This window comes from Bufo gargarizans, chromosome 3 (genome assembly GCF_014858855.1).
Source record: "Bufo gargarizans isolate SCDJY-AF-19 chromosome 3, ASM1485885v1, whole genome shotgun sequence".
Taxonomy (NCBI): Eukaryota; Metazoa; Chordata; class Amphibia; order Anura; family Bufonidae; genus Bufo; species Bufo gargarizans.
This window is the reverse complement of record NC_058082.1, coordinates 519214204-519238839: the sequence shown is the minus strand read 5'-3', so window position 1 is coordinate 519238839 and position 24636 is coordinate 519214204. Positions and strand designations below refer to the sequence as shown.

The 24636-nt window shown below is 42.0% G+C and overlaps 1 protein-coding gene across 1 annotated transcript in view; it reads right to left on the bottom strand.

Annotated features, from left to right (window-relative positions):
* POLA1 (DNA polymerase alpha 1, catalytic subunit) overlaps positions 1 to 24636 on the bottom strand; it is a 370264-nt gene that overhangs the window by 213944 nt on the left and 131684 nt on the right. The window contains 1 exon segment of the mRNA XM_044284006.1: positions 2663 to 2695. Coding sequence (XP_044139941.1) covers positions 2663 to 2695 — 33 coding nt within the window.

Below are 24636 nucleotides of genomic sequence, written 5' to 3'. Positions count from 1 at the left end.
AAGTGGCCCTACGCAGTCCGCAGCTGTCGTTCGACTATCTCTCCCAACTGCCCCACACACTTCAACTGGCTACATACCTGAGACAATTCTTGGCTGCATACGTTCACATGAATGATCCCACCAGCAACTTGCCAGACTAAATGGACAACCAGAAAGTCTGGGTTTTTTTATTATTATTTTTTAAACTGACTCTCTGGTGTTTGAGCACAATGGCATGGTGGCATAAATTCAATTAATGTTAGTATATTGATTAATAACCAAAAAAATTAGGAGATAAAATATTTATTATTGGATTAATTAGAGGCATCGAGGCATATCAATGTTACAGAACTAATCATAAAACCAACTATAATAATTCAAAAATTTTATCAATTTAGATAAAAATGTCCGCTCTTTAATTGAACAACTCACTCCATCAATAAGCAAGGCGACTAAAGCCTCATTGACACGACAGTGTTCCACCGACGTGTGCTGTACGTGTTCTCCATGGACAGCACACATCCTTATTCATTATAATGTGTGTATTCAGACACCAGTGTTTTAGCACAGTCCGTGGGTCAATGTTTTTAGCACGGATGCATGCTCTATTTACCCATAGAGGTGAATGGATATGTGGCTGCACTCTCCATTCACCACTCACTTGGCCATTTTCAGAACTCCCATAGCGATGAATGGAAAGCATGCAGCACAAGTGTGAAGTGCTCTCCTTCACTATGGGAGCCACATTCTCTAGATAGAAGTAGGTCCCAGAGGTGGGGCAGGCACCTATCTCACATGGACAGCATATCCTAACAATATGCCATCAATGTCCCAGATGGGCCAACCCCTTAACGCACGACCCATTTTGGCATGCCACACCCCTTGGAAACTAGACTACTGTCGGAAACCTGCAAAGAAAATGCTCCAAAAATGTTGCGCAAAATTGTGCCAGATTTAGATTAGTAAATCTCCCCCAATGTTTCTGAAGTTACAAAACATTCTGACACATCTCCCATTGGATCGATCAAATAGTGTCCATACAAAAAGTGGCCCAGCCACAGTAACCACATGTGGATTACCACTAATTTTAGGCCTGGTAATTAGCGGTAATCCCAATACAGTTACAGTAGCCGAGCCAGAGCATGTACAGGCAGTTTCCTATTTTGAGGACCTCTCCTCAGGATAGGTCATCAGTATCAGAACGGCAGGGGTACGACTGACTCCTGGCACTCATGCCGATCAGCTGTTTTAAGAGGAAGGAGCTCGTACAAGTGCCGTTTTCTCCTCGCTGTTTACCTGCTTATCATCAACATCGGAGCGGCAAGCAGCTGTCTGTTCCTTCCTATTGAAGTGAATGGAGATGGAGGAGCCACAATTACATCTGCTCGCTGCTGCGATGTAGACGGCAAGCAGGTAAACAGCAAAGAGAACACTTCAAACAGCTGATTGACGGGGTTCCGGGAGTTGGACCACCGCCGATCTGATATTGATGACCTATCCTGAGGACAGGTCATCAATATAGGAAACTGGTCAATCCCTTTAAAGTGAATAAGTGAAATGCTAGTTTAAAAAGAAAGCATCAATGATCATTGGTGGCAGAATACGTTAACATGATTTCTATGCACTTGTTCCCGCTACCAAACTGCTGTTTTGCATTGCACAGGATTGCATTTCATAAAGTGTGCACCAAGCAAAATCATGCATGCTACAAATATACACATACGGGCAGATTTATCATAGTCTGGCGATAACCAGGCGCACTGCTGGATGCTGCTCCTAATTTATGATGAGGTGCACACTTATAAATCAGGAGCAGCATCCAGCAGTCGGTGCATCTGAACTGAAATCCATGCCAGACCCTGGCTTCTTTCACACCAGAAAACTGGCGTAGAAGATAAATGCGGTGGGGACGCTGGTCCTATCCCAGGGAAAGTGGGTGGAGTAATGTCTCTTGCTCAAATTTTTTTGCACAAGTGCTGTTGAAAAAGTCCCCAAACATACAGTTTCTTGCCACAAAAGTGGAGCATCTTTATGATAAATGTCTCACAGAATGCATCTTTTACATTCACTTACTGTTGTATGCTTATCTATAGATGAGACCATAAAATAATCTGAGCATCGAAATAAAAAATATAAAAAAAGTCTTCAGAAGAATTAACACAAACATAAAATGAAAAATATCCATACACTTAATATACCAGAGCTATATATTAAGTAACATATGCTAATTACTCTCACAAGTCAAACCTTAGAAAAAGTGCTTATTTTACGCTCAGAATAGTATATGATGCTGAAACTATTTAGCTGAAGATGAAGGGAGCCAGAAAAACAATCATAATAAACACAACACTGCAGCTCATACAATATAGCGGAACTGCAAGTAAACTCTAATTAACACTGTTGCTAATTTGCTGGAAAGACTCGCATACAGGCTTCAAGCAGCGCTCCATCATATCTGTGTTAGAGAAAGAATGAAGCTATAATCCATTAGGAAGGATTACATTGGTAAATAGGCATCCGAAGAGAACGGCTTTCTGGTTTGTTTGGGTTACAGTTTTGTAGCGCACAACAACTTCGCCAGGTGCGGCCTTTTTGTTTGGTATGTTTGTTTTTCTTAGGCGATTAAAGGGGGGGAAAAAAAGGCAAAGGAAACAAACTGACACATAAAAGCCGGTGTACTTGCCTTCTGCACCATCTCCTTGGTATGCAGCAGAATCTGTTGGCACAAAATATGACAACATTACCGCAACGGCCACAAAGATTCATTCACAATTCTCTTGTATGGAACCAGCAATTATTCAAAGTTGCTTTTTGTTGCTTTAATGTCAATAATGGATCTGGTTTGATTTTTGCAGGGTGAGAAGAAAAAATGAAAAACAATAAGCAGATAATTAAAGGGGTTGTCCAAGTTATTTATATTGAAGACCAATCCTCAGAATAGGTCATTAAAGGGAACCTGTCACCGGGATTTTGTGTATAGAGCTGAGGACATGGGTTGCTAGATGGCCGCTAGCACATCTGCAATATCCAGTCCCCATAGCTCTGTGTGCTTTTATTGTGTAAAAAAAACGATTTGATACATATGCAAATTAACCTGAGATGAGTCCTGTCCCTGACTCATCTCACATACAGGACTCATCTCAGGTTAATTTGCATATGTATCAAATCGTTTTTTTTACACAATAAAAGCACACAGAGCTATGGGGACTGGATATTGCGGATGTGCTAGCGGCCATCTAGCAACCCATGTCCTCAGCTCTATACCCAAAATCCCGGTGACAGGTTCCCTTTAATATCAAATCGGCGGGGGTCCGACACCCACTCCGATCAGCTGGCTGAAGGGAAGGCGTGCGCCTGGCCAGTGCAGTTTTCCCTTCATTGTTTGACAAGAAACCCATTCACTTCAAATGAGACGGCTCTGTAGTATTCAATGTATAGGAAGGAGCTGTCCGATTGGGACGGGACGTCTGATGAGAGAATGGGAGATGTCCGAAGAGAGAATGGGACATCTTCTTGTAATTACACCTGCTCACCGCTGCGATGTTGAAGGCAAGCAGGTAAACAATGAAGGGAAGGCTGTGCTCACATGGAGTGTGGCCTTCTCTTCAACCAGTTGATCGGAGGGGGTGACTGGTATTGGAGCCCCGCTGATCCGGGGGATAGGTCATCAATATAAATAACCTAGGAAAACCCCTGTAACAGGTAACGCAAGTCTTTAGATATTACAACTAGAAATAACTGCGGGATGCTGTACATCTCTTTCTATGCAGAGGACAGGAGTTTCTTCAGGGACATGCACAGTAACGCAGTGTACCAGAAAAATAAAAGGAAGCCTCCTCATCTGGTGTCCAACGAAACAAGCAAAGAGCAGTACATACATCCAGTACTAGTGTAATGTAGGCGCTACTAAACAATCAACGCAAGCACGTTTTACCACTAAGGTCAATGCTGAATGGCTGGATCTCTAGCAGAGCTTATGCACCACAGATCAGAAGGGTCTTTGGCTTTGTGTTTTGAGAATACTGCAACCGAAAGCCATAGTAATTTGAGGAAATACTGTACACAGTACATGCCCATATCTATCAAATTTTATACCATGGTTGACAGAGACAACCATCGTATATAGATATCTATAAAAAATAATAATAATCTTAGCAAAAAAGCATTAGCATCAAGACTATGCCCTAGATAACGGATAAACGGAATAGTGACCAATGCAAGTTCTACATCATCTGAAGTACAGACTAAAGTTCCTATAGATTTTAATTGTCCTCCTGACTTGGAAATACAAATATGAACAAGCTACGGTATTTTATATGACACAACCTGGTGTGCTTTACCGCAATCATAGGCTAGCCCTTACCCTCTAAAGGGGTAATCAGGCAAGCTTTAAGACACCATATAAAGAATTTGGGACTTGGGGGTGCAAAGATTGGTGTCACACCAAGGAAAAAAGAAAACAAAAAAAGGTCACAATAATCACTGGGCAAAGAGCAAAGAAAATAAATAGTAAATTGGCTTTGATCTCAGAAGCATGCTCCCCCAAAGACTCATTAAAGTGCAGCATAAATGGAACAAACTCAAACACCAAGAACAAAACCACCAGGTGCTGAGCCAATGAGAACGCGGCTTAGGGGGCGCAGAAATATGTAAGCCGCTGAAGCTAACATTCTGGTGGAGAACAGAGGGATGTGGGCGACTGATATAAAGCGCAACGTGCTCCTATTCAGAGACCGGGAAAAAACAACTGTAAATGATGGCGCAGCTGCCACTAAAGAACTTCCAACAAAGGAAATGAAGATAATTGTCTAATAAGAATTTCATAAAACATTTAGCCAGAAACAAACAGTTTCTTCCCATTTGTTCTCATTCAAATCTCTTGTAGTCTTCTTGCCACAAGTGCCTTCTATAAAATATATACGTCACCCTTATTAGTAGGTAGGCTTGCATTTTTTTTTTTCCTGCGCCTAATTTAAAGTATTGTTACTTGCTGGATGTTGAGCAGATTGATTTATTCACGAGAACCATATGGGACTGATTGCAAAACAAATCATCACATTGAAAACTATTTATGCTCTAACAAACGCCAACATTGTGCCATTTGCTCTATTGTTTGGCTGTGCGATGCCAGTTGCACAATTGAAAGAGACTATGCAAAACGGTTTGCAGCAAAGGAAAGAGGTGAGGCATGGGCAACCTCATGCAGGACCAGAGGAGGTCCCCAATGAGTTCTAACTTTATTAAGTACTTAGAGTGCATGCACACATGAATATAGATACAAATATATTTATGGAAGATTTGGTGCAGTTAACATCAAAACTACTGGATCCACAAAAGAAACCGGACTTGTTACTAACCATTTACAAACAGATCTGGCATCGTTGTGGTCCTTTATAAACCAAATATAAGGGTCCATTCACATGTCCACATAATGGGCCCGTATGCGGGCGGAACGGGTTTGGACCCATACATTTTCAATGGGGCCGCAAAATATGCGGACAGCACGAGGTGTGCTGTCCGCATCCTCACTTCTGTTCCGCGGCTCTGCTAAAAAATAGAACATGTCCTCTATCCTTGTCCGCAGCCACAGACAAGAAAAGGCATTTCTATTATAGTGCCGGCCATGTTTAAAAAAAAAAAAAAAAAGACACCCTTTACACAGGCTAATTATATTCCTATAAACTCTCAAGCCTGATAATTGGCCAGATTGTTGATCTGCAGATGAGAAATAGGATGACTTTTCAACTGCCCAACATTCTTCCCACAGACCCATTCATTTGAACATGTGAATCTTGCAAAAAAATACAGAATAGAACATGCTGCCATTTTCTCAGTATTGGACTGATGGTCTGCGAGAAAAAGCTTCCATGTGAATTGCCTCATTCAGTGGTTTTCAGAGATTTTGACACTGAGGTTCTATCCTGAGGATAAGGGTCCATTCATACTTCCGTAGTGTATTGCGGACGCAATACACCCGGCCGGCACCCCCATAGAACTGCCTATTGTCCGCAATTGCGGACAAGAATAGGACATGTTCTATTTTTTTCAAGAGCCGCGGAAGATCAGGGTGCGCTCCGGAAATGCAGATGCAGAGAGCACAGAGTGCTCACCGCATCCATTCCGTCCCCAGAGAGAATGAAGGGGTCCACACCCGTTCCGCAATTTGAGGAAAGGATGCGGACCCTTTATACAGACGTGTGAATGGAGCCTAAATCTTAAGTATCTGATCAGCGGGAGTCCAACACATGGGACCCCTGCTGACCAGCTGTTTTGAGAAGGCAGTTGAGCTCCTGTGAGTGCTGCGGCCTTCTCCATTCTCCCCAAGTACAGTGCTGTACATTGTATAGCGGCTGTGCTTGATATCGCAGCTCAGCCCTTTTCACTTCTAAACGCAATACCAAACACAGCCGCTATATGGCACTGTGCTTGGTAAACTGTGAGACGGTCACTGAGTTCACAGGAGTGCCTCTGCCTTCTCAAACAGCTGATCGATGGGGGTCCCAGGTGTCAGACCCCACGATCAGATACTGATGACCTATCCAGAGGATAGATAAAGGTTGAAGTGTAGAAGCAGCACCTTGCGGTCTCAGGATAGTGCGTTGGTCAATGCAGCAGCCTAGCCGTAGGCCCTTGATCCATCAGGCCTTGGAGTATATATGTAGAAAGGAAGATGGCTTCGGCAGCATATTGCAGTATCAAAAAATTCTTTTATTCGTACCTCCAGACACAATTGGCAACGTTTCGACTGTTCACCAGTCTTTATCAAGGCTTGATAAAGACTGGTGAACAGTCGAAACGTTGCCAATTGTGTCTGGAGGTACGAATAAAATAATTTTTTGATACTGCAATATGCTGCCGAAGCCATCTTCCTTTCTACATATACTATCCAGAGGATAGGTCATCAGTATCAAAATGACGAAAAACCCCTTTAAGTTGTACGACTTCTTGTATATGTAGGAATAAGGCTAGGTCTACACGACTACATTTGTGGTGCGACACTTGCACTAATGTCGAGCGACAATTTTTATAATGGCAGTCTATGGTGTCGCACTGCAACATGTGGCGACGCAAGCGTCGCAGAAAATCCATTCGAGGTGGATTTTTCTGTGACTGTCGGGTTCCAGTATGTCGCATGTTGCAGTGCGACACCATAGACCATTATAAAAAATTGTTGCGCAACATTGGTGCAACAAAATGTTGTACGACAAATGTTGCAGTGTAGTTGTGCCCCATCTGTCGCGCCACAAATGTCGTTGTGTAGACCTAGCCTAAACTGACAACTGGATGTTATCACTCCCTACTCACATAGGGCCAGTCTTTTTGAGGGCAAGCATGCAGCTGCATTTTTCACAGCAAAACACAAACTTTCAGCTTGTACTGAATACAAATGCATATGATACCAGAGGTGAATAGCCCTTGCAGACAGGATTTCTCACTCTATGATCAGTAGGGGCTGCTAATTAAACTATGAAGCAGGGGATGGCAGAGCACTACAGCAAACCTTCAGGGAACGGGAAAAACCCTACAAAAAGTGAGGCTGTGTGTCACAGAGTATGAACTGAATTTTTATAACCATTTGGCCATTGCAGAAAAATACTAAGTAGGGCAGATTTTTCGCTTTATAGATAAAAAATAGCATGGACAAAGACAATGAAAACTATGGACCAAGAACCAACAGAAGCTGTAGTTCTACTCTTTCACACAATGCCCAGGTTTATCCTTCTGGTTTTCAACATGTAGGTAAGAAAGCATCAGAAAACAATCAACAAGAATGGTTGTAAAGCAAATCCTCCTCATTAATTAGAGGTATTTAAACAAGTACCACACACTTGGCCGGCCATAGGAGGGCTTTAAATGGGCCAGCAGTTGCTATTACAGCAATTTATTTAGCACCAGTGACAGCTTAGGTCTTGCCAATGACAGACACGCATCTAATTCCATCCAATCTGACAGAGGATCACTTGGAAGTGGCGACAGCTAGCTGCTGAGGGGGTTATAAACGGCTTGCTGGCTTCATTAATAAGTCAACTTTGCAGTTATCTCATTTCACAGCAACACCTGCATATTCATCTTTCTGCCGTCAATTGGATGATGGAATTTCATCCCCTCCTCCTACTTCAAGTGTATTTTAAAAATGTGCCAACTTAAAGTATAAAAAAATATAAAAAAAATAAAAATAAACTTTATTCTTAATTTTTTTTCCTCCTTAACAAAGTACAGCTGTTGAGAATAATTGTTCAAGATCTTACCCTGTAATGTCAACTGCAGCAGAACAAAGAGTATTTAATTAGCAAATCTATTCAGTAATTCAACACCTATTATATCAAATGCCTTCGTGATTTTATTCAGGATAATTGGCTAAGAGGGTTATTACTGACATTCAGATGGAATTTAAAATTCTTCCACGAGTCGAGTCATAATAGCAGTAATGATCTCCCCAATCAGGAGATTGTGTGTCACACAAGGCTCTCCGGCATAGCAGCAGAGCCCATTTCCTGACTTCTTAATTCCCGGCCTCAGCTCAGTGAGGGCTCTTCATGCCGATATTTCATTCTGTGATGCAGCTTTAATGGGACTCTATTAAAACACGCAGAACAAAAAAAGCGACAATTTTATCCTTTTTTTTTTTTTCCTCCCCCATGCCTGCGTGTTAAAGAGTGACAGCAGTGCCGTCATATCAATCAGACAAGAGTTTCTGATAGCTGCAATAAAGGTCTATGTGCGGAGGGGGCAGGAGATGTCTGTAATTAAAAACAGCAGGGCACTGGTACACTTTTGCACCCTTTGCCTATATGAAACCATAGAATTTGCCAAACTTGTTTTTAGCTTAACACAAAAAAAAAAAAAAAAAAAAAAAAAAAAAAAAAAGCTTCTATGTGGTCTTCCTAAGATTAGATAGCATGTGAACCATCAACAACTGAAAAGTCTTGTTTAACATGTACATATAGCTACATACCAACAATATAAATATACATATAACTGAAATCCTGCTTTTAGTTAGCATATTCCATAAGCAAAACACCATCACACATGTGACTGTGAAGCCCCATCTCTTACCGATATTTCATGCACATGTGCTTTCTAATGGCGGAAGGGGTTTATGAAGCAAGATCAGCAGAGGAACCAACTCCATATGCAGTTGGTGGCAGCGATGTTATATAGCTCAAATTACCAGGATCAGAAATAAAATCTGCCAATCGGTTTTGATGGAAGCCTTGGGCATTGTGAAAGCTCCTAGGCCTGCAAAGTACTTTCAAACCAGTGTTTTTCCTGGATCCATCATGAAACAGCAAAAACACTTCCGTCACGATAATACAGCCGTCTGCATCCGTTATGAGCGGACCCGGTGGTATTATCTTTGATGTATCCATGACCGATCATGACGCCATGAACACCACTGAAAGTCAATGGGGGACGGATCCTATTTCTATTGTGTCAGAGAAAACGGATCCGTCCCCATTGACTTACATTGCGACTTGTGAGTCATGACAGATCCTTCTTGCTCTGCACCACATCGCGGACAGAAAAACGCTACTTGCAGCGTTATTCTGTAAGAGATCAGGACACAACCAAATGAAACAAAATGCACTCTGGTGCATTCCGTTTCATTCAGTTTTGTCCCCATTGACAATGAATGGGGACAAAACAGAAAGGGAAAGCGCAGATGTGAAAGTAGATCTATTCTTATTAGGACCTAAGGGAGTTATCCAATATCATAAAACAGCCGCCCCCCCCCCGCCCCTCCCCCCCCCATGTGCATGGCCCCTCCAAGGGAATATACTACGTCCTCCGCTCCCCGCACCGCCGCTTCTCCCTGTTCATGGATGGAAAAAAAACGCTGTCGAGGGAAGCAGCCAGTGGTAGGCGAGGACAAACCTCCCAAGCATCGCTGGTGATGCTAGGGAGGCTCATCCTCACCTGCCATTGGCTGCTCCCCTCCAACACCGGATGTTTTCATCTGTACACAGGGAGAAGCAGCAGCTGCGGGGCGGGGACCCGGAGTGGCGAGCCAGGTAAGTATATTCACTCTTAGGGGCACGTTTATGTTATTGAATAACCCCTTTAATAGAAAGATGCCATAACCACCATTGAAAAAAAGAAAAGAAAAACAACCTGCTAACTGTGGCATCAACTGAGCACCTTGGGGGACTAAAATAAAAGTTAGTGCAGAAAATATTTAAAAACATAATAAAAATTAAATAACCTCCTTGTCCCAAATATACAATAACAAAACATTTATAAATAAAAAAAATGATTGGTATCACGGTGTGTCAAAATGCTTGAACTATTAAAATAAATGTATTTATCCTGCAGTAAAAAAAACTAAAAAAAAAACACTGAAATACATTAACCCTCCTCTGCAAAATAAAAAATTACATTAAGTGAGGCACAAACAGAACATTTACCTGGTGACCATCTTTTTAGCTGCAGATTCTTTATTTTATGGCCTCTTCTTCTGCCATCCATCCTGCTACTCAGACTGCCTGATGCATAATGTGCATTTTGTAGCTCAAGACACTTCTTGCAGCTCTTAGATTGGCCAGCACTGCTCACGCAAACCGTGCTGGCCAATCCAAGAGCCGGGCTGGACAAGTAGGAAGGGTTTTGGCCTGTGCAGCTTCTATTTGTTCCCCAGGTAATAAGAATATATTTTTCTTGAACTGGAGAGTTACTGTAAGCTAAATTATGAACAAGATAAGAACTTATCTTAAAGGGCATCTGTCAACAGATTTGTACCTATGTAACTGGCTGATCTGTTGCATGTGCACTTGGTAGATGAAGACATCTGTGTTGGTCCCATGTTCATAAGTGGCCGCATTGCTGAGAAAAATTATGTTTTAATATATGAAAATGAGGTTCTAGGAGCAATGGAGGTGTTGCCATTACACCTAGAGCTCTGCTCTCTTTGCAACTGCTGTGTCCTCTCTGCTCCGATTGACAGGACCAGGTGGGATGTCATTTTCACTGCTTGACACTATCAAAGTGCAAAGGGTGCGTCAGTTAGAGAGCTGAGCCTCTGGCCTCTTGCAGACCAGCATGTTACACTGCGAGTCTGCATCACAGCTTCCGGCCTGACCTCCCAGCACCTATGGGGGTCACATAGCATTATATTGATTTATGATGCTATGTAACCCTTACAGTTCTGGAATGTATTGGATAACACTGACAATGCTGTTAGTGTCATCTAATACATTCCAGAACTATAAGGGTTACATAGCATCATAAATCAATATAATGCTATGTGACCCCGGCAGTGCTGGGAGGTCAGTCCGGGAGCTGCACTGCGGACTCACAGCGCGACACACGCTCGTCTGCAAGGGGTCTCTAGGTGGGAACGCAACGCCCCCACTGCTCCTAGAGGTTAATTTGCATATATTAATACATATGAGCATGTGACCAACACAGATCAGCCTGTTTCATAGCTACAGATCTGCTGACAGATGCCCTTTAAATGGGTGTTTCAGCTGCATGGCCACCAATTACCACTTTTTTCAATTGCCACTACTGTGTGCTCATTTAAAATGTAGCTTTTATTTAATCCTCTAAAAGAAAGCGATTTAAAACCCCAGCACCACCAAGAAAGGAATTATGGGTCCAATAGGGACAGTGGTTCTGGGGTTTTAAATCACTGGACACAGCAGTTTGTAAATGCCATAAATCCACCTACCTTTGGTCGCCACTTATGGTGATCATTCCCATCTCAGCCATGAAAGGTCCAAAGTGTAAATCAGCAGTACTCATGATTTTTAGAATGGTCAGATTTATACGTTCATGTTCCAGACGTAATAAATATATGTCAGTATGAGGCTGTATTCACACAGTCAGTGTTTGGTCAGTTATTTCCATCAGTTATTGTGAACCAAAATCAGGTGTGGGTCAAAAACACAAAACAGGTGCAGATCTTTCCATTATGCCTGATCTCCATGTAGCTGCCTCTCCTGATTTGAGCTCACAATCATTGATACAAATCACTGATAAAACACGGATTGCGTAAAAACAACGCTGCCCACACATGGGCACCGAAATTGTACTTTTTTTTATTTTTCTTTCAAATTGTAAACAATTTTATTAACCCCCTTCTGGCATATGGACATAACTGTACCTCCAGACTGCATTTGAGTTTCTGCAATCGGGCATACAATTACATCCAAACTCTCACCGGACACTGCACAGCATCACAGCGCCAGAGTTTCTATTGTCCCGGACAGAGGAGACTCTGGAGCAGCTACTCTGTCGAGACCACTCTGTTTGGTAGGTCTGTTCAGGCTAACCAACCACAGGGCACAGGTTGAAAATGCTGTTTGCAAGCTCTGATCTCAATAGTTCAGGAATGTTAAGAGATGGCAAGCCTGGCAATAATGGTGCAATGTACCAAGGGTCTGATCAGGCCAAATGTCAGTGTAAAACTTACAACACAATACACTGCAATATATTACTTTTGCAGTGTATTGTACAACCATCAGACCCAATGGATCTTCAAGAACCAAGTGAGACTTGATATAAAAAAAAAAACAAAAAAAAAAAAAAAATGTTAAATAAAATATTAAAATTTCAATTACAAAAATAGCTTTTTTCCATATCCGCTCATTTAGAATTAATACACAATTAATAAACTACCTGATCTATAAAAAAAAAACAATAAAAAAAAAAAAAAAAAAAAAAAAATGAGAATTGCTGTATCTTGTCACCTCTCCTCCACAAAAAAAATTGAATAAAAGCGATCAAAGTCATATCTGCCCCAAAATGGTACCAATAAAAATTACAGCCCTCCTGCAAAAAAAACAAGCCCTCAGACAACGATGCTGGCAAAAAAAATTTAATCTTCGGGATGTTAGTACATTGCAAAACAAGGGTCCATCCACACGTCCGTATGTGTTTTGCGGATCCGCCAAAGCGGACATAGACGATGTGCGTTACGCATTTTGCGGACCGCACATCATCGGTATTCCCATAGAAAATGCCTTTTTTTCTGCAATTGCGGACAAGAATAGGACATGTTCCATGTTAGTGAGGAACCTAAGTGCGGATTCGCAAATGCGAAGAGCACATTCCGGCCCCATTGAAAATGAATAGGTGCGCACCTGTTCCGCAAAATTGCAGAACAGATGCGGACCCATTTTGCGGATGTGTGAATGGACCCTAATAAAAAGATTTTGAAAAAATAAAAAAATAATTCATAATGCAGAAGCAGTAATACAGGGGGAAAAAAATACAGTAGTTCACTCCTGTGCCGAAGACAGAAGTGAACGGCGCAGGCGCGTGAATTCGTCCGATGGCTGTGATGGAGGCAGGCATTCAAGACGAGATGGGCGGGCATACAGTGTGAGTAGACCGAGCCTCTAGGTGCTGAAAAGATACCCCCATAACACCTAGAGGCTCATTTGCATAGGAATAAAAGTTAGTTTTTTTATGAAACGGCTCCACACAAAAGGTCTAAGAATTGCATGGTTATGGAGATCAGACACTAGCAGATCGCTAGTTTCTGAAAGCTAATTTGGTCAAACTGAAGTGGTAGAAACCCTTTAATACACTTATTCGCGCAGCCCGGCTTCTCTTCTGTCTTCATCTTTGCTGTGCACAGGAAAGGGACGTGTGGTGACGTCACTACACTTATCACATGGTCCATCACATGAGCCATCACCATGGTAAAAATCATGTGATGGACCATGTGATGAGAGCAGTGACATCATCAAAGGTCCTATTCCTCAAAGAAGAAAGAAGAGAAGCCAGGCCGCGCAAACAAGAGGATTAAGGAGAGTTAAATTATTATAATTTTTTTTAACCCCTCCAGCCTTATTGTACTATGCATTCTGTATTAAGAATGCTATTATTTTCCCTTATAACCATGTTATAAAGGGAAAATAAAATCTACACAACACTTAACCCAAATCTGAACTTCTGTGAAGAAGTCCGGGTTCGGGTTTCAAAACATGCCGATTTTTCTCACAAGCGTGCAAAACGCATTACAACGCGTTGTAGAGGCCTAACTGTATCGACATATATACATACATACATACATACACCACATGCTGAACCCCATAAATAATAAAAAAAATAAAAAACTGACAGAAATGGCAATTTTTGCCCATCTCCAAAAAAAAACTCCAAAAAAAAGACATAAATCATACCAATAAAAACTACAGCTTGTACTGCTAAAAAGGAGCCCTCAACAAAAAAATATATTTATGACCCTTAAAAAAAAATTTCTGCAAATTCCATGTTAGAAAATCCAGGTATGGTTCCTTTCCTTCAAAACACTGCCATGTCCCTAAATAGCAGTTTACAATCAAATATGGGGTGTTGCTGTATTCTTAACAAGTTGTAGGTGCATTTTCTTCTGTTACCCCTTGTGAAAATAAAAAAATTTATGCTAAAGCAACATTTTTGTAAAAATGCCATTTTTTTATTTTCAAAGCCAAGTGTTTCCAAATTCTATGAAACACTTGTCGAGTAAGGCTACATGCACACGACCGTTCAGTTTATTTATTTTTTTAGGTCTGCAAACCGCGGATCCGCAAAAAAAAAAAAAACAGAAGCCTCCCATGTGCCTTTTCGCAATTTGCCTTACGGAACGGGCAGCTCATTGTAGTAATGCCTATTCTTGTCAAGAATAGGAAATGCTATATATATATTTTTTTTTCTTTTTGCGGGGCCACGAAACGGAGCAAAGGATGCGGACAGCACACAGAGTGATGTCCGCATCTTTTGCGGCCCCATTGGAGTGAATGGTTCCGCATCCGAGCCGCAAAAACTGCGGCTCTGATGCAGACCCGAACCACGGTCGTGTGCATGAGGCCTAAAGGTGTTAACTTCACCTATCAATCAATTCCTTGAGCGGTGTCGTTTACAAAATGGAGTCACTTTGGGAAGTATCATTTCTAGGGGTATCTCCGGATCTCTTTAAAGGGAACCAGTCACCGGGATTTTGTGTATAGAGTATGAGGACATGGGTTGCTAGATCGCCGCTAGCACATCCGCAATACCCAGTCCCCATAGCTCTGTGTGCTTTTATTATGGAAAAAAACGATTTGAACATATGCGAATTAACCCGAGATGTGTCCGTCCCTGAGATGAGTCAGGGACAGGACGCATCTCAGGTTAATTTGCATATGTATCAAATAGTTTATTTTCCACAATAAAAGCACACAGAGCTATGGGGACTGGGTATTGCGGATGTGCTAGCGGCGATCTAGCAACCCATGTCCTCAGCTCTACACACAAAATACAGGTGACAGGTTCCCTTTAAATGTGACATGGCACCCAAAAACTATTCCAGCAAAATCTGTCCTCAAAAACAATATTACGGTTTATTAGCAGATATGGGGTGTTTCAGTCAACTGCAGAATCAGAGTAATCCATATCTAGTGTTTTTTTTTTTTTTTTTTTGCAATCATCCTTTGCTGTATTACAGGAAAAAGTGGATTAACATGGAGAATCCTCACAAAAAATTAAATTGTTAAATGTGGCCTTCATTTTGCTTTAATTCCTATGGGACACCTAAAGGGTTAAAGTTTAAAAATCAGCTTTGAATCATCTGATGTATGTAGTTTCTAAAATGGGGTAATTTATTGGTGGTTTCTAATTATGCAAGCCCCTCACAGTAGCTTCATAACTAAACTCGTCCTTAAAGTCAGTTTTGACAATTTTCTTGAAAATTAAAAAAAATTGCTTCTAAAACGTTAAACCTTATAATACTCTACTAAAAAATAAAATTGGAGAGATTGGAGGTGGAGCAGGACAAGGAGCGCCTAGTGGAAAGGTTCATCAAAAAGTGGAGGAAGTTCGTAGAGAAACGGTTATCCGATGTTGAAATACAAGAACTTATAGCTCCGTTTAAACTGACTGGCTGGTATCTAAAGGCCCAACTTGCAAATAGTTTAGGGAAGCTGGAGGTGTAACGTGGCACTTGGGGAAGACTTTCTTGGGGGGGGTAGGAGGAGTGGCTCAGTGCTGATACCGCTTCTAGTCCTGTGGTCCTGGACTGGCGTTCAGGGGTGGGGAGTTGGGAGGGGGGTTCGGGATGGGGTCACAAATGAGGGGGATGGGGAGGGGGGGGGCTTAAATTGTAAAATTGTGATTTGAGGAATCCAACGTTAACAAACTGCCTGTATAAATGTGCTCTGATGCTATTTTTGTACATGATGTGCTTTGTTCATGAATGTACTTGTGGATTCTCATTTCAATAAAAAGATCTTTAAAATAAAAAATAAAAAAAAATGATGCAGACCTGTGCAGACATTTAAAGGGGTTGTCCAAGTAATATTTATTTATTTATTTTTTGTCTACTTTCACACTTGCGTATTGGCTTTCCGTTTGTGAGATCCGTTCAGGGCTCTCACAAGCGGTCCAAAACCGATCAGTTTTGCCCTAATGCATTCTGAATGGAAAAGGATCCGCTCAGAATGCACTAGTTTGCCTCCGATCAGTCTTCCATTCCGCTTTGGAGACGGACACCAAAACTCTGCTTGCAGCGTTTTGGTGTCCGTCTGATGAAACTGAGCCAAACTGATCCGTTTTCACTGACACAATATGGCACACTAGAAAACGGATCCGTCCCCCAATGACTTTCAATGGTGTTCAAGAAGGATCCGTCTTGGCCATGTTCAAGATAATACAAACCTTATTGATGACAAAAAAAATAATAAAAATCAAGGAAGCCCTGTATAAAAAGAGCAGATAAATTCCTCTCTCCAGAGAAGAGATGCTAATGAACCAATTGTTTTCTCCAAATAGTCAATTATGTTCTGTGAAGGCCACTACAAGCGATAAACAACAAAGCACAGAAGACCCTCCAAAGGGGTCACTTAAACACAACTAATCCATGAAAATGTTAACTATGCTTGGAGAATGGCAGCAAAAAAACTAAAAATAAAGTATGTACAATTACAGGAGAACAGACTGTTCTGTACGTTTTCTACTGCCACAAAACTGATTTTCAAAACACAGCATAAAGGACGGAGGACAAAGGTAAACCAATACAAGTAGTACAAAATAGCTTATTTTGGAACTAGCATATTTTATAGGAACTAGCATATTTTATAATTTTTTGTGCATACTTCTTTTGTCTCAACAAAATATTGAAGTACATTTCAGTTTTAAAGCACTCCCACAAAATGCTTTTATTCTCTGACTTGTTTGAAAGGTACACATCATATTGTTTGCGTCTTTTTTACCAATTTTTTTTTTTACTTTATTTAGGGAAATTGACGTTTTTGTTTATTTTTACCTGAAACTTAATTTTTGGGGGGGGGGGGGGGGGGGGGACTTTATTTTTTCGTCCCACTTTGGGACTTGAACTTTTGGGTGTATATTCCTTTACAATGCATTCCAATACTTCTGTATTGGAATGCATTGGCTGTATGAGTAATACTGTGTGTATTAGGCTACTTTCACACTTGCGTTCAGAGCAGATCCGTCTGGGGTCTGCCCAGACGGATCCGCTCATATAATGCAGACGATGGGATCCGTTCAAACGGATCCTTCTGCATTATATTGTAGAAAAAATTCAAAGTGTGAAAGTATCTTTAGACGGATCCGTCCAAACTTTACATTGAAAGTCAATGGGGGACGGATCCGTTTGAAAATTGAGCCATATTGTGTCAAATTCAAACGGATCCGTCCCCATTGACTTACATTGTAAGTCTGGACGGATCAGTTTGCCTCCGCACGGCCAGTCGGACACCCGAACGCTGCAAGCAGCGTTCAGGTGTCTGCCTGCTGAGCGGAGCGGAGGCCAAACGCTGCCAGACTGATGCCTTCTGAGCGGATCCGCATCCACTCAGAATGCATTAGGGCTGGATGGATGCGTTCGGGGCCGCTTGTGAGAGCCTTTATACGGAACTCACAAGCGGAGCCCCGAACGCTAATGTGACAGTAGCCTTACTCATACAGCTTCCGGGGCCTGTGAGAGATCAAGGGTGCTGGATCTCACAGGCTCTTCACTGGAAGGCAGCACAGATGCTTCACGAAAGCATTGCGCTGCCTTCCATGCCATCGGGTCCCCCCCCACAGCTCCATGGGGACCCGATGGCACCGCCGCCGCACAATAAAAAAAGCCGCAAACCGCAGGTTTCAGTTGACCTGCGGTTTGCGGCGATCGCCGACACGGGGCGCGGGGGGGGGGGGGGGGGGGCGGGGGGGGATGGGGATCACTGGTACGTCATTGGTCCTTATGGACTCGGGATCCATGCCGTACCGGTACATCATGGGTCCCTAAGCGGTTACGTAATACTACTGTGAGCTTGGCTTGTCTAGCAACAGCATGAGACTCAACTGCTTTAATGTGTGTTTATTTTGAGCCTAGATGTGCCGAATATTGAGACCACTAAATTAAAGAAATTTTGACATTTGCTGGACGACAAGTGAACTTCCTAATACAAGGACCAATTACTGCAAATAGTTGACTGCAAAGCGCTAAATGAACTGCAGCGAACTAAGGCTACTTTCACATATGCCTTCTGGTTTCAAGATCCGGCAGAGGATCACCTGATGAATGAGCAAATGCTTATTTATGGGGGTGATCGTATCGTACTGCACCAAAAATTATCATTCTTGTGCAGCGGATAGTGCAGTCTACACCGCAATCTGCTGCACCAGAATAATGATTTTCTATAGGAACAAATGATTGCTGTTTTGATTGCATGTCCCCTTGGAGCCGAGGTGATTTCTGCATGTAAATGCAGCCCTCATCTCCACTGATGATCAGGGGAGTCTGCTTTATTCCCAATAATCTGCCAGATCATTGGTCCGTATAAAAAGGACCTTCACTCTCCAAATGTAGTATTGCTCAACACTTCCTAATGTGGATGCCCACAAGCAGGCAATCATAGCACAATATGCCCTCAGACTGTACTCAATCCTTGGAGAACATTCCCCGTTATGCCATTCACTGTATGGTATAATTTTTTTTTATATTTTAATAGTATTGGTTAAATACGCACACATGATGTTGATTTTTTATTTATTGTTTAGGTATTTTGGGGAAAGTGTGGCGATACGAATTTTAATACTTTTCTAAAACTTGCAATTTGTAGAATGAAATGGAATTTTCTCTATTAAGCTATACAGAAACAGGTATATTACAGTTCAGTGCTGCCACCTGCTGGTCCGAATTGTAATATACAAGTAATGAGCCCGGAAGCCTAATACAGGCTCAGGCTCATTACTTTGAATAAACGCCATGCCCGATCTTTGCGCACTTCTGGGTTTCTAGCTTTTCATATGGCATGGTCACATTTGACCATGGGATCTGATAGGTTAAATGTCTGCGATCACCACTACCGACGTGGACATTAGCCGCGGCAGTCTGCTGTATGAAACTTGATATGGCACAAGTGTTCGTGTCCGATGTAAAGATGCCACCAATTACCCGATGAGCAATGGTGCAGTCGCCTAAATCATCATTTGCCAGCAGCAGATTGTGTAGTCTGAACAGCACTCTGCTGCCAAAAAACAATCATTCTGTATGGGGACAAGTCATGGCAGTGACCTGTGATGTCAGCTTCTCTTCCAGCTCTGATATTTGGTGCACAAACCTGTGGAACAGGTCTGTGCAGGTGACATCATTGTGCTGGCCACACCCCCCTGCACTGCTATCTGCAGCTCCTGTCTGCCCTGTGTCTACCTCCCACTGGATTCTTCAGGAAAGATTAACCCCTTCTACCATCGGCAGCACAGACTCCGGACTGGAGGCCTTGCTGAGCAGCTGCAGGCAGTGAAGAGATTGTTGTTATTCTAGGTAAATAAAAGCCAGAAGAGAACCAGGGAAATTAGGAAATAGAATTGTTTTTGCCTAAAACTTGCTTAGCTTATGTATATATTACTGACCATCAGATTTACACTGCAATATTTTTTTCATAACTCGGACAACCCCTTCAAATAACTGAAATGCACAGCAATAGGATATTTTAGCCAGAGTAGGGATAGGGTCTGGTTCCAAATATGGGTGTTGCCCTTTTCAGGGCAGGTGCTCTGCTTACATCTGGCATAGATTTTAGTGAGCTACCTGACCCAGCTAGTACATAGGGTGATAGAGGAGCAACAAACACCCCAGTACTTCCTACAGCAACCTCTGCTCCGGAGCAACTTTCATTTGATTAAGTGCACTCACTCACCTACGCCACTGGCGTTTTATGGCATTATCTATTTTTGACCTACATTTATTTTAAATATTACAATACAGGGCTGATGCACACGACCATGGTTTTTGTCCATATCAAATCTGCATTTTTCTCGGATTGGATGCGGATCCATTCACTTCAAATGGAAAAAATAAAACATAAAACATATCCTATTCTTCTCCATTTTGAGGACAAGGATTGGACAGTTCTATAGAGTGCAGGACGCTTCGTTCCGCAAAAGGAGGAAAGCACACGGCTTGCATGTTTTGCAAATTCAAATGAGCCCTAAAGATTATGTTTTACATATATTCCTATTACAGTTAGCTCCCCTTTCTCTAAATTTAACTGTTTAGAGCACACAATGGTTTGACAAATTTTTCTACATTTTGCTTTTATATTAAAAAAGGGTTTTAAGGGCTTTTATACATGTTTAAACAAAGAACCTACTGCAGAAACATGATAGGTAGGCCAGCTGGTCCTGAATGTGGAGGCAAATGATGTGAATGCATTATTAGGCATTGGTGGTAAAGGCAATTAAATGAGTAATTGTCCATCTGAAAATTATAGTACTGAAACTCAGGGATCAAATGTGGCAGGGCATATTCCGAGACCCCTGTATCGGGCACCAATGATCTTCCAACAGAGCAGCACCAGCAGGGAGTGTACACTCAAATGAGGCCACACTCCCATGACAGTGAAAAACACACATTTTTAGAACAATGTTAGTCTATGGAGCTATTCACACAGCAGGTTTTTTTGAAAGCCAATGAATATCAATGTAAAAAAATAGAACATGTTCTATTTAGCCCGTTTTCACTCCCAGCCCCCATACAATGGAAGGGGAACATTTTTAATGTCCGTTTCTCAGAAAGGCATCAGTGACAATGCCCAATAAAAAAGGACCACTTTGCCTTTTCTATCAGATGTTTTTTTCACTGCCGTGTGAATGTAGCCCAAGGTTCAAATATCTGCAGTCTGAATTTTCTGCCCATGAAGAAATGGACATCTATATCCAATACTGAAACCATCTGAACCAGTCCCAATGTGAAGAAATCGTGCAGGTCTGGAATACAACAAGCATAAAAATGGTTTTGCTTTATAGCTTTTTAAAATTAAACTATTACAAAAGGTAGTTATTCCTTCACCATAGTCTTGAAGGAAAAAGGAGGGAGGAAAAATTAAAATTACATTTATACATTTTACTTAAGTGACTGAACTAATTGCCCTTTCCAACAAATTAGATTTGCTAAGATCAACCCTCTCAAGTTAGTCACAGCTTTTGTCAACCTTTAACCCCACAAGGAGCTTCTGTTTTGACAAAGCAGGCAGCTGTGGCCAAGTTTTGGTTTTGATCCTCCTCGACTACCGGTGGAAAAAACTTCTAACCCATCTTGCAGGAGTTGACTGGAGGGGAAGAAAATAAAGTCCCAATCTGCGCTGCATGCTTCTGCTGCATTTGGGACTTCAAAGGGATTGTCCAGGACTATGATACTGATGGCCTATCCTCAGGATAGGCCAACATAAGAATGGCAGGGGTCTGACACCCCATACTCACAACGATTAGATGTTTCAGAGTACCTCCACCACCCGAACTACAATGCTCCGTTCATCGTGTAGTAGATAGAGCCGGTTACCGCAGTGCTGCTCCCATTCACTTCAACGGGAAGGGCACTACAGTTACCAGCTCCATCCAGTACACAAAAGGTTCCTGCACCGACCTCCAGCATTGGGTCTACAGTAAAACAGCTGATCAATGGGGATGCAGGGTGTCAGACCTCCACCCTTCTAAAATACTGATGACCTATCCAGACACTGGTCATTAATACCAAAATCCTGGGCAAGCCCTTTAAGGAAAGAAACACATACAACCTCAGAGCTATATAAAAAAAAAAAAAAAAAAAAAAAAAAGTTATAAAAAAAATGAAGATTGCATTTTGGTAAACCATTCAAGACTGTACATTTACCCCTCTTGCTTCTTTGAAAGCAATACATTTCCATTCAGTTGTGTAAACAATGTTTGCGACTTTTTCGGTGGTATATGGGGCTTTATTGTTCAGCAAGTTTTAGTACTGCTTTTAATTTATATAAAAATTTAAATAAAGGAAAGGTATGTTTTTTTGTGCACCAGGAGGCAGGGCTAGAAGCTACAGTGTGGCGATTTTCATTCTTTTTTTTTTTTTTTTTTCTCCTTTTTTGTAGTTTTTATTGTACACTTTGCGCTCTGCCATGAGGTCACATAAGATGTCTCACAGGCATTGCCATTTCCTACTGTAACTGAAGCAAACATATTAGCCCCAAGTTACAGGGGAAATAAAGCCCCTAGAGAGGTCTCACAGGCAACCAGCCGATGATCACATAATTGCTAGGATAGGGGCAATAAGCCGCATTGCAGTAACTGATCTGTATACACAGAACTCATTTAGGCCTCTTTCACACTACAGTATGTTGAATTCAGTGTTTTGCGTTCCGTTTTTCACGGATCCGTTGTTCCGTTTTTTGCTTCCGTTGTGGTTCCGTTTCCGTTCCGTTGTTCCGTTCCGTTTTTCCGTATGGCAAATACAGTATACAGTAATTTCATATTAAAAATTGGGCTGGGCATAACATTTTCAATAGATGGTTCCGCAAAAAACGGAACGGAAACGGAAGACATACGGATGCATTTCCGTATGTGTTCCGTTTTTTTTTGCGGACCCATTGACTTGAATGGAGCCACGGACTGTGATTTGCGGCCAAATATAGGACATGTTCTATCTTTTCAACGGAACGGAAAAACGGAAATACGGAAACGGAATGCATACGGAACACATTCCGTTTTTTTGCGGAACCATTGAAATGAATGGTTCCGTATACGGACCGTATACGGAACGCAAAAAACGGACCGTATACAGGAACGCAAAAAACTGTAGTGTGAAAGAGGCCTTAGTGATGGGGAAGGTATGGATGGTAAGGAACCGTCTCCGCCTCCTGAGGGGAGCTCTGCTGTCACTGACTTAGTCCGTGCAGAAATGAGTGCCATCGGCCTGGATGTATACAGTCAGAAGCAATCTGTAAAGAGTTAAGGAATGTCTCCTCAGTGACGCAGGCAGAGGCTCCAAGAATGATGGCTTTGCCTGTTGGCCTCATGACCCCCTGCCACACGAATGTGCTGCTGAAAATGGCACTGCTACACGGTTACTGGCATGTTGACACCTGGGAAGGGAGTAGAGAGGGATGACCAAGTATCGGATCACTTTTCTGTCAGCTGCCAAGGGACAGACACTTAAGCTGCTTTACAGTCTCTCATTCTTCCGTTTTAAAAAAGTGGTTCAAGGACATGGCAGCATGTCACTAACAAACATACCAGGCACACTGTGCACTTGTCTCAAAAACAACAGTGCCGGTAAAGATCTAGAGCTGAAGGACGGGACAGCTAATGAAAAACCACTAACCCTAAGTTAACAATGTCAATGAGTCAATCAATCATTTTTGGGGTGGACAACTCTTGGTAGGGATTCCCAATCTTTTCTGGCAGCCGCTTGACCTACTATAACCTACATGTAATCCTGTCACAACTTCAGAAGTCATTACCATCAGTTAACTATGCCGACAGTAAAGGAGACCTAAAATGCTTAGCTAATGCTTTACCATATCCTGTATATAACTGCCTCCAATCTGTATAGGAAAACTTTATTTTTAGTGCCTTAGAAACGGTTACGAGAAAGTGGGGGATCCCTGGTCAAAAACTCCCACTACAGAATGACCTTGTAAGGGGCCCATCTCCAATTATTTACAGTTAAGATGGGTTTACACTCTCCGAGGGAGCAGTCAATTATCGGGAAGGAAGAGTTCCTGACGATTGGCAGCTTGCTCAGTGGAGGTGAAGAGCTGCATGTATATTCTGCAATTGCCTCGACAGTAGGGGGAAGAGAGAAGACTACTGCTATCGCTAGTCCTTACACACCTAAATGATATTTGTTTAGACAGCATGATCCGCAGCCCAGAAACAATCATTTATTTACCTGCAAAACTGCTTCACTCGATGAACGAATGTTTCACTCTCATCGGGGTGATCGGCTGCAGCTTTAGACGGGCAGATTTTTGGGAACGAGCGCTAGTAGGAACATTCAAGCCAAATAATCTGTCTGATAATCAGGTCACGTAAACCCGCAATTATTAGTTTATGGCCCAGATTTGCAAAGACTGGCCTTTTCATGCTAGTCTAAGCAACTTTGCTCATCGCTTATCAAAATCAAAGTGGGACATGTCTGCTAAGGCAAGATTTATAAACTGGAATAGGTGAAAATGGTGAAAAATATTTGTGCTAATGTACATTAAATGTTGAAAACGTGGCAAGTGATTTAAAGAGTCATGTACTTTGACAAAATTTCATTCAATAGAAAATGGAGTAACAAATTTCTAAATCAGTGAATTGAAAAAAAAATTGTGCTACACCTGAAAAAAAAAAAGCTGTCTTGCCATGTAAAATAGTCATGGCCACTAGGGGTCTCACTTCCATCTAATTTCCCATCCACTGCCTGTTGTCAGGCAAGTTCCGCCC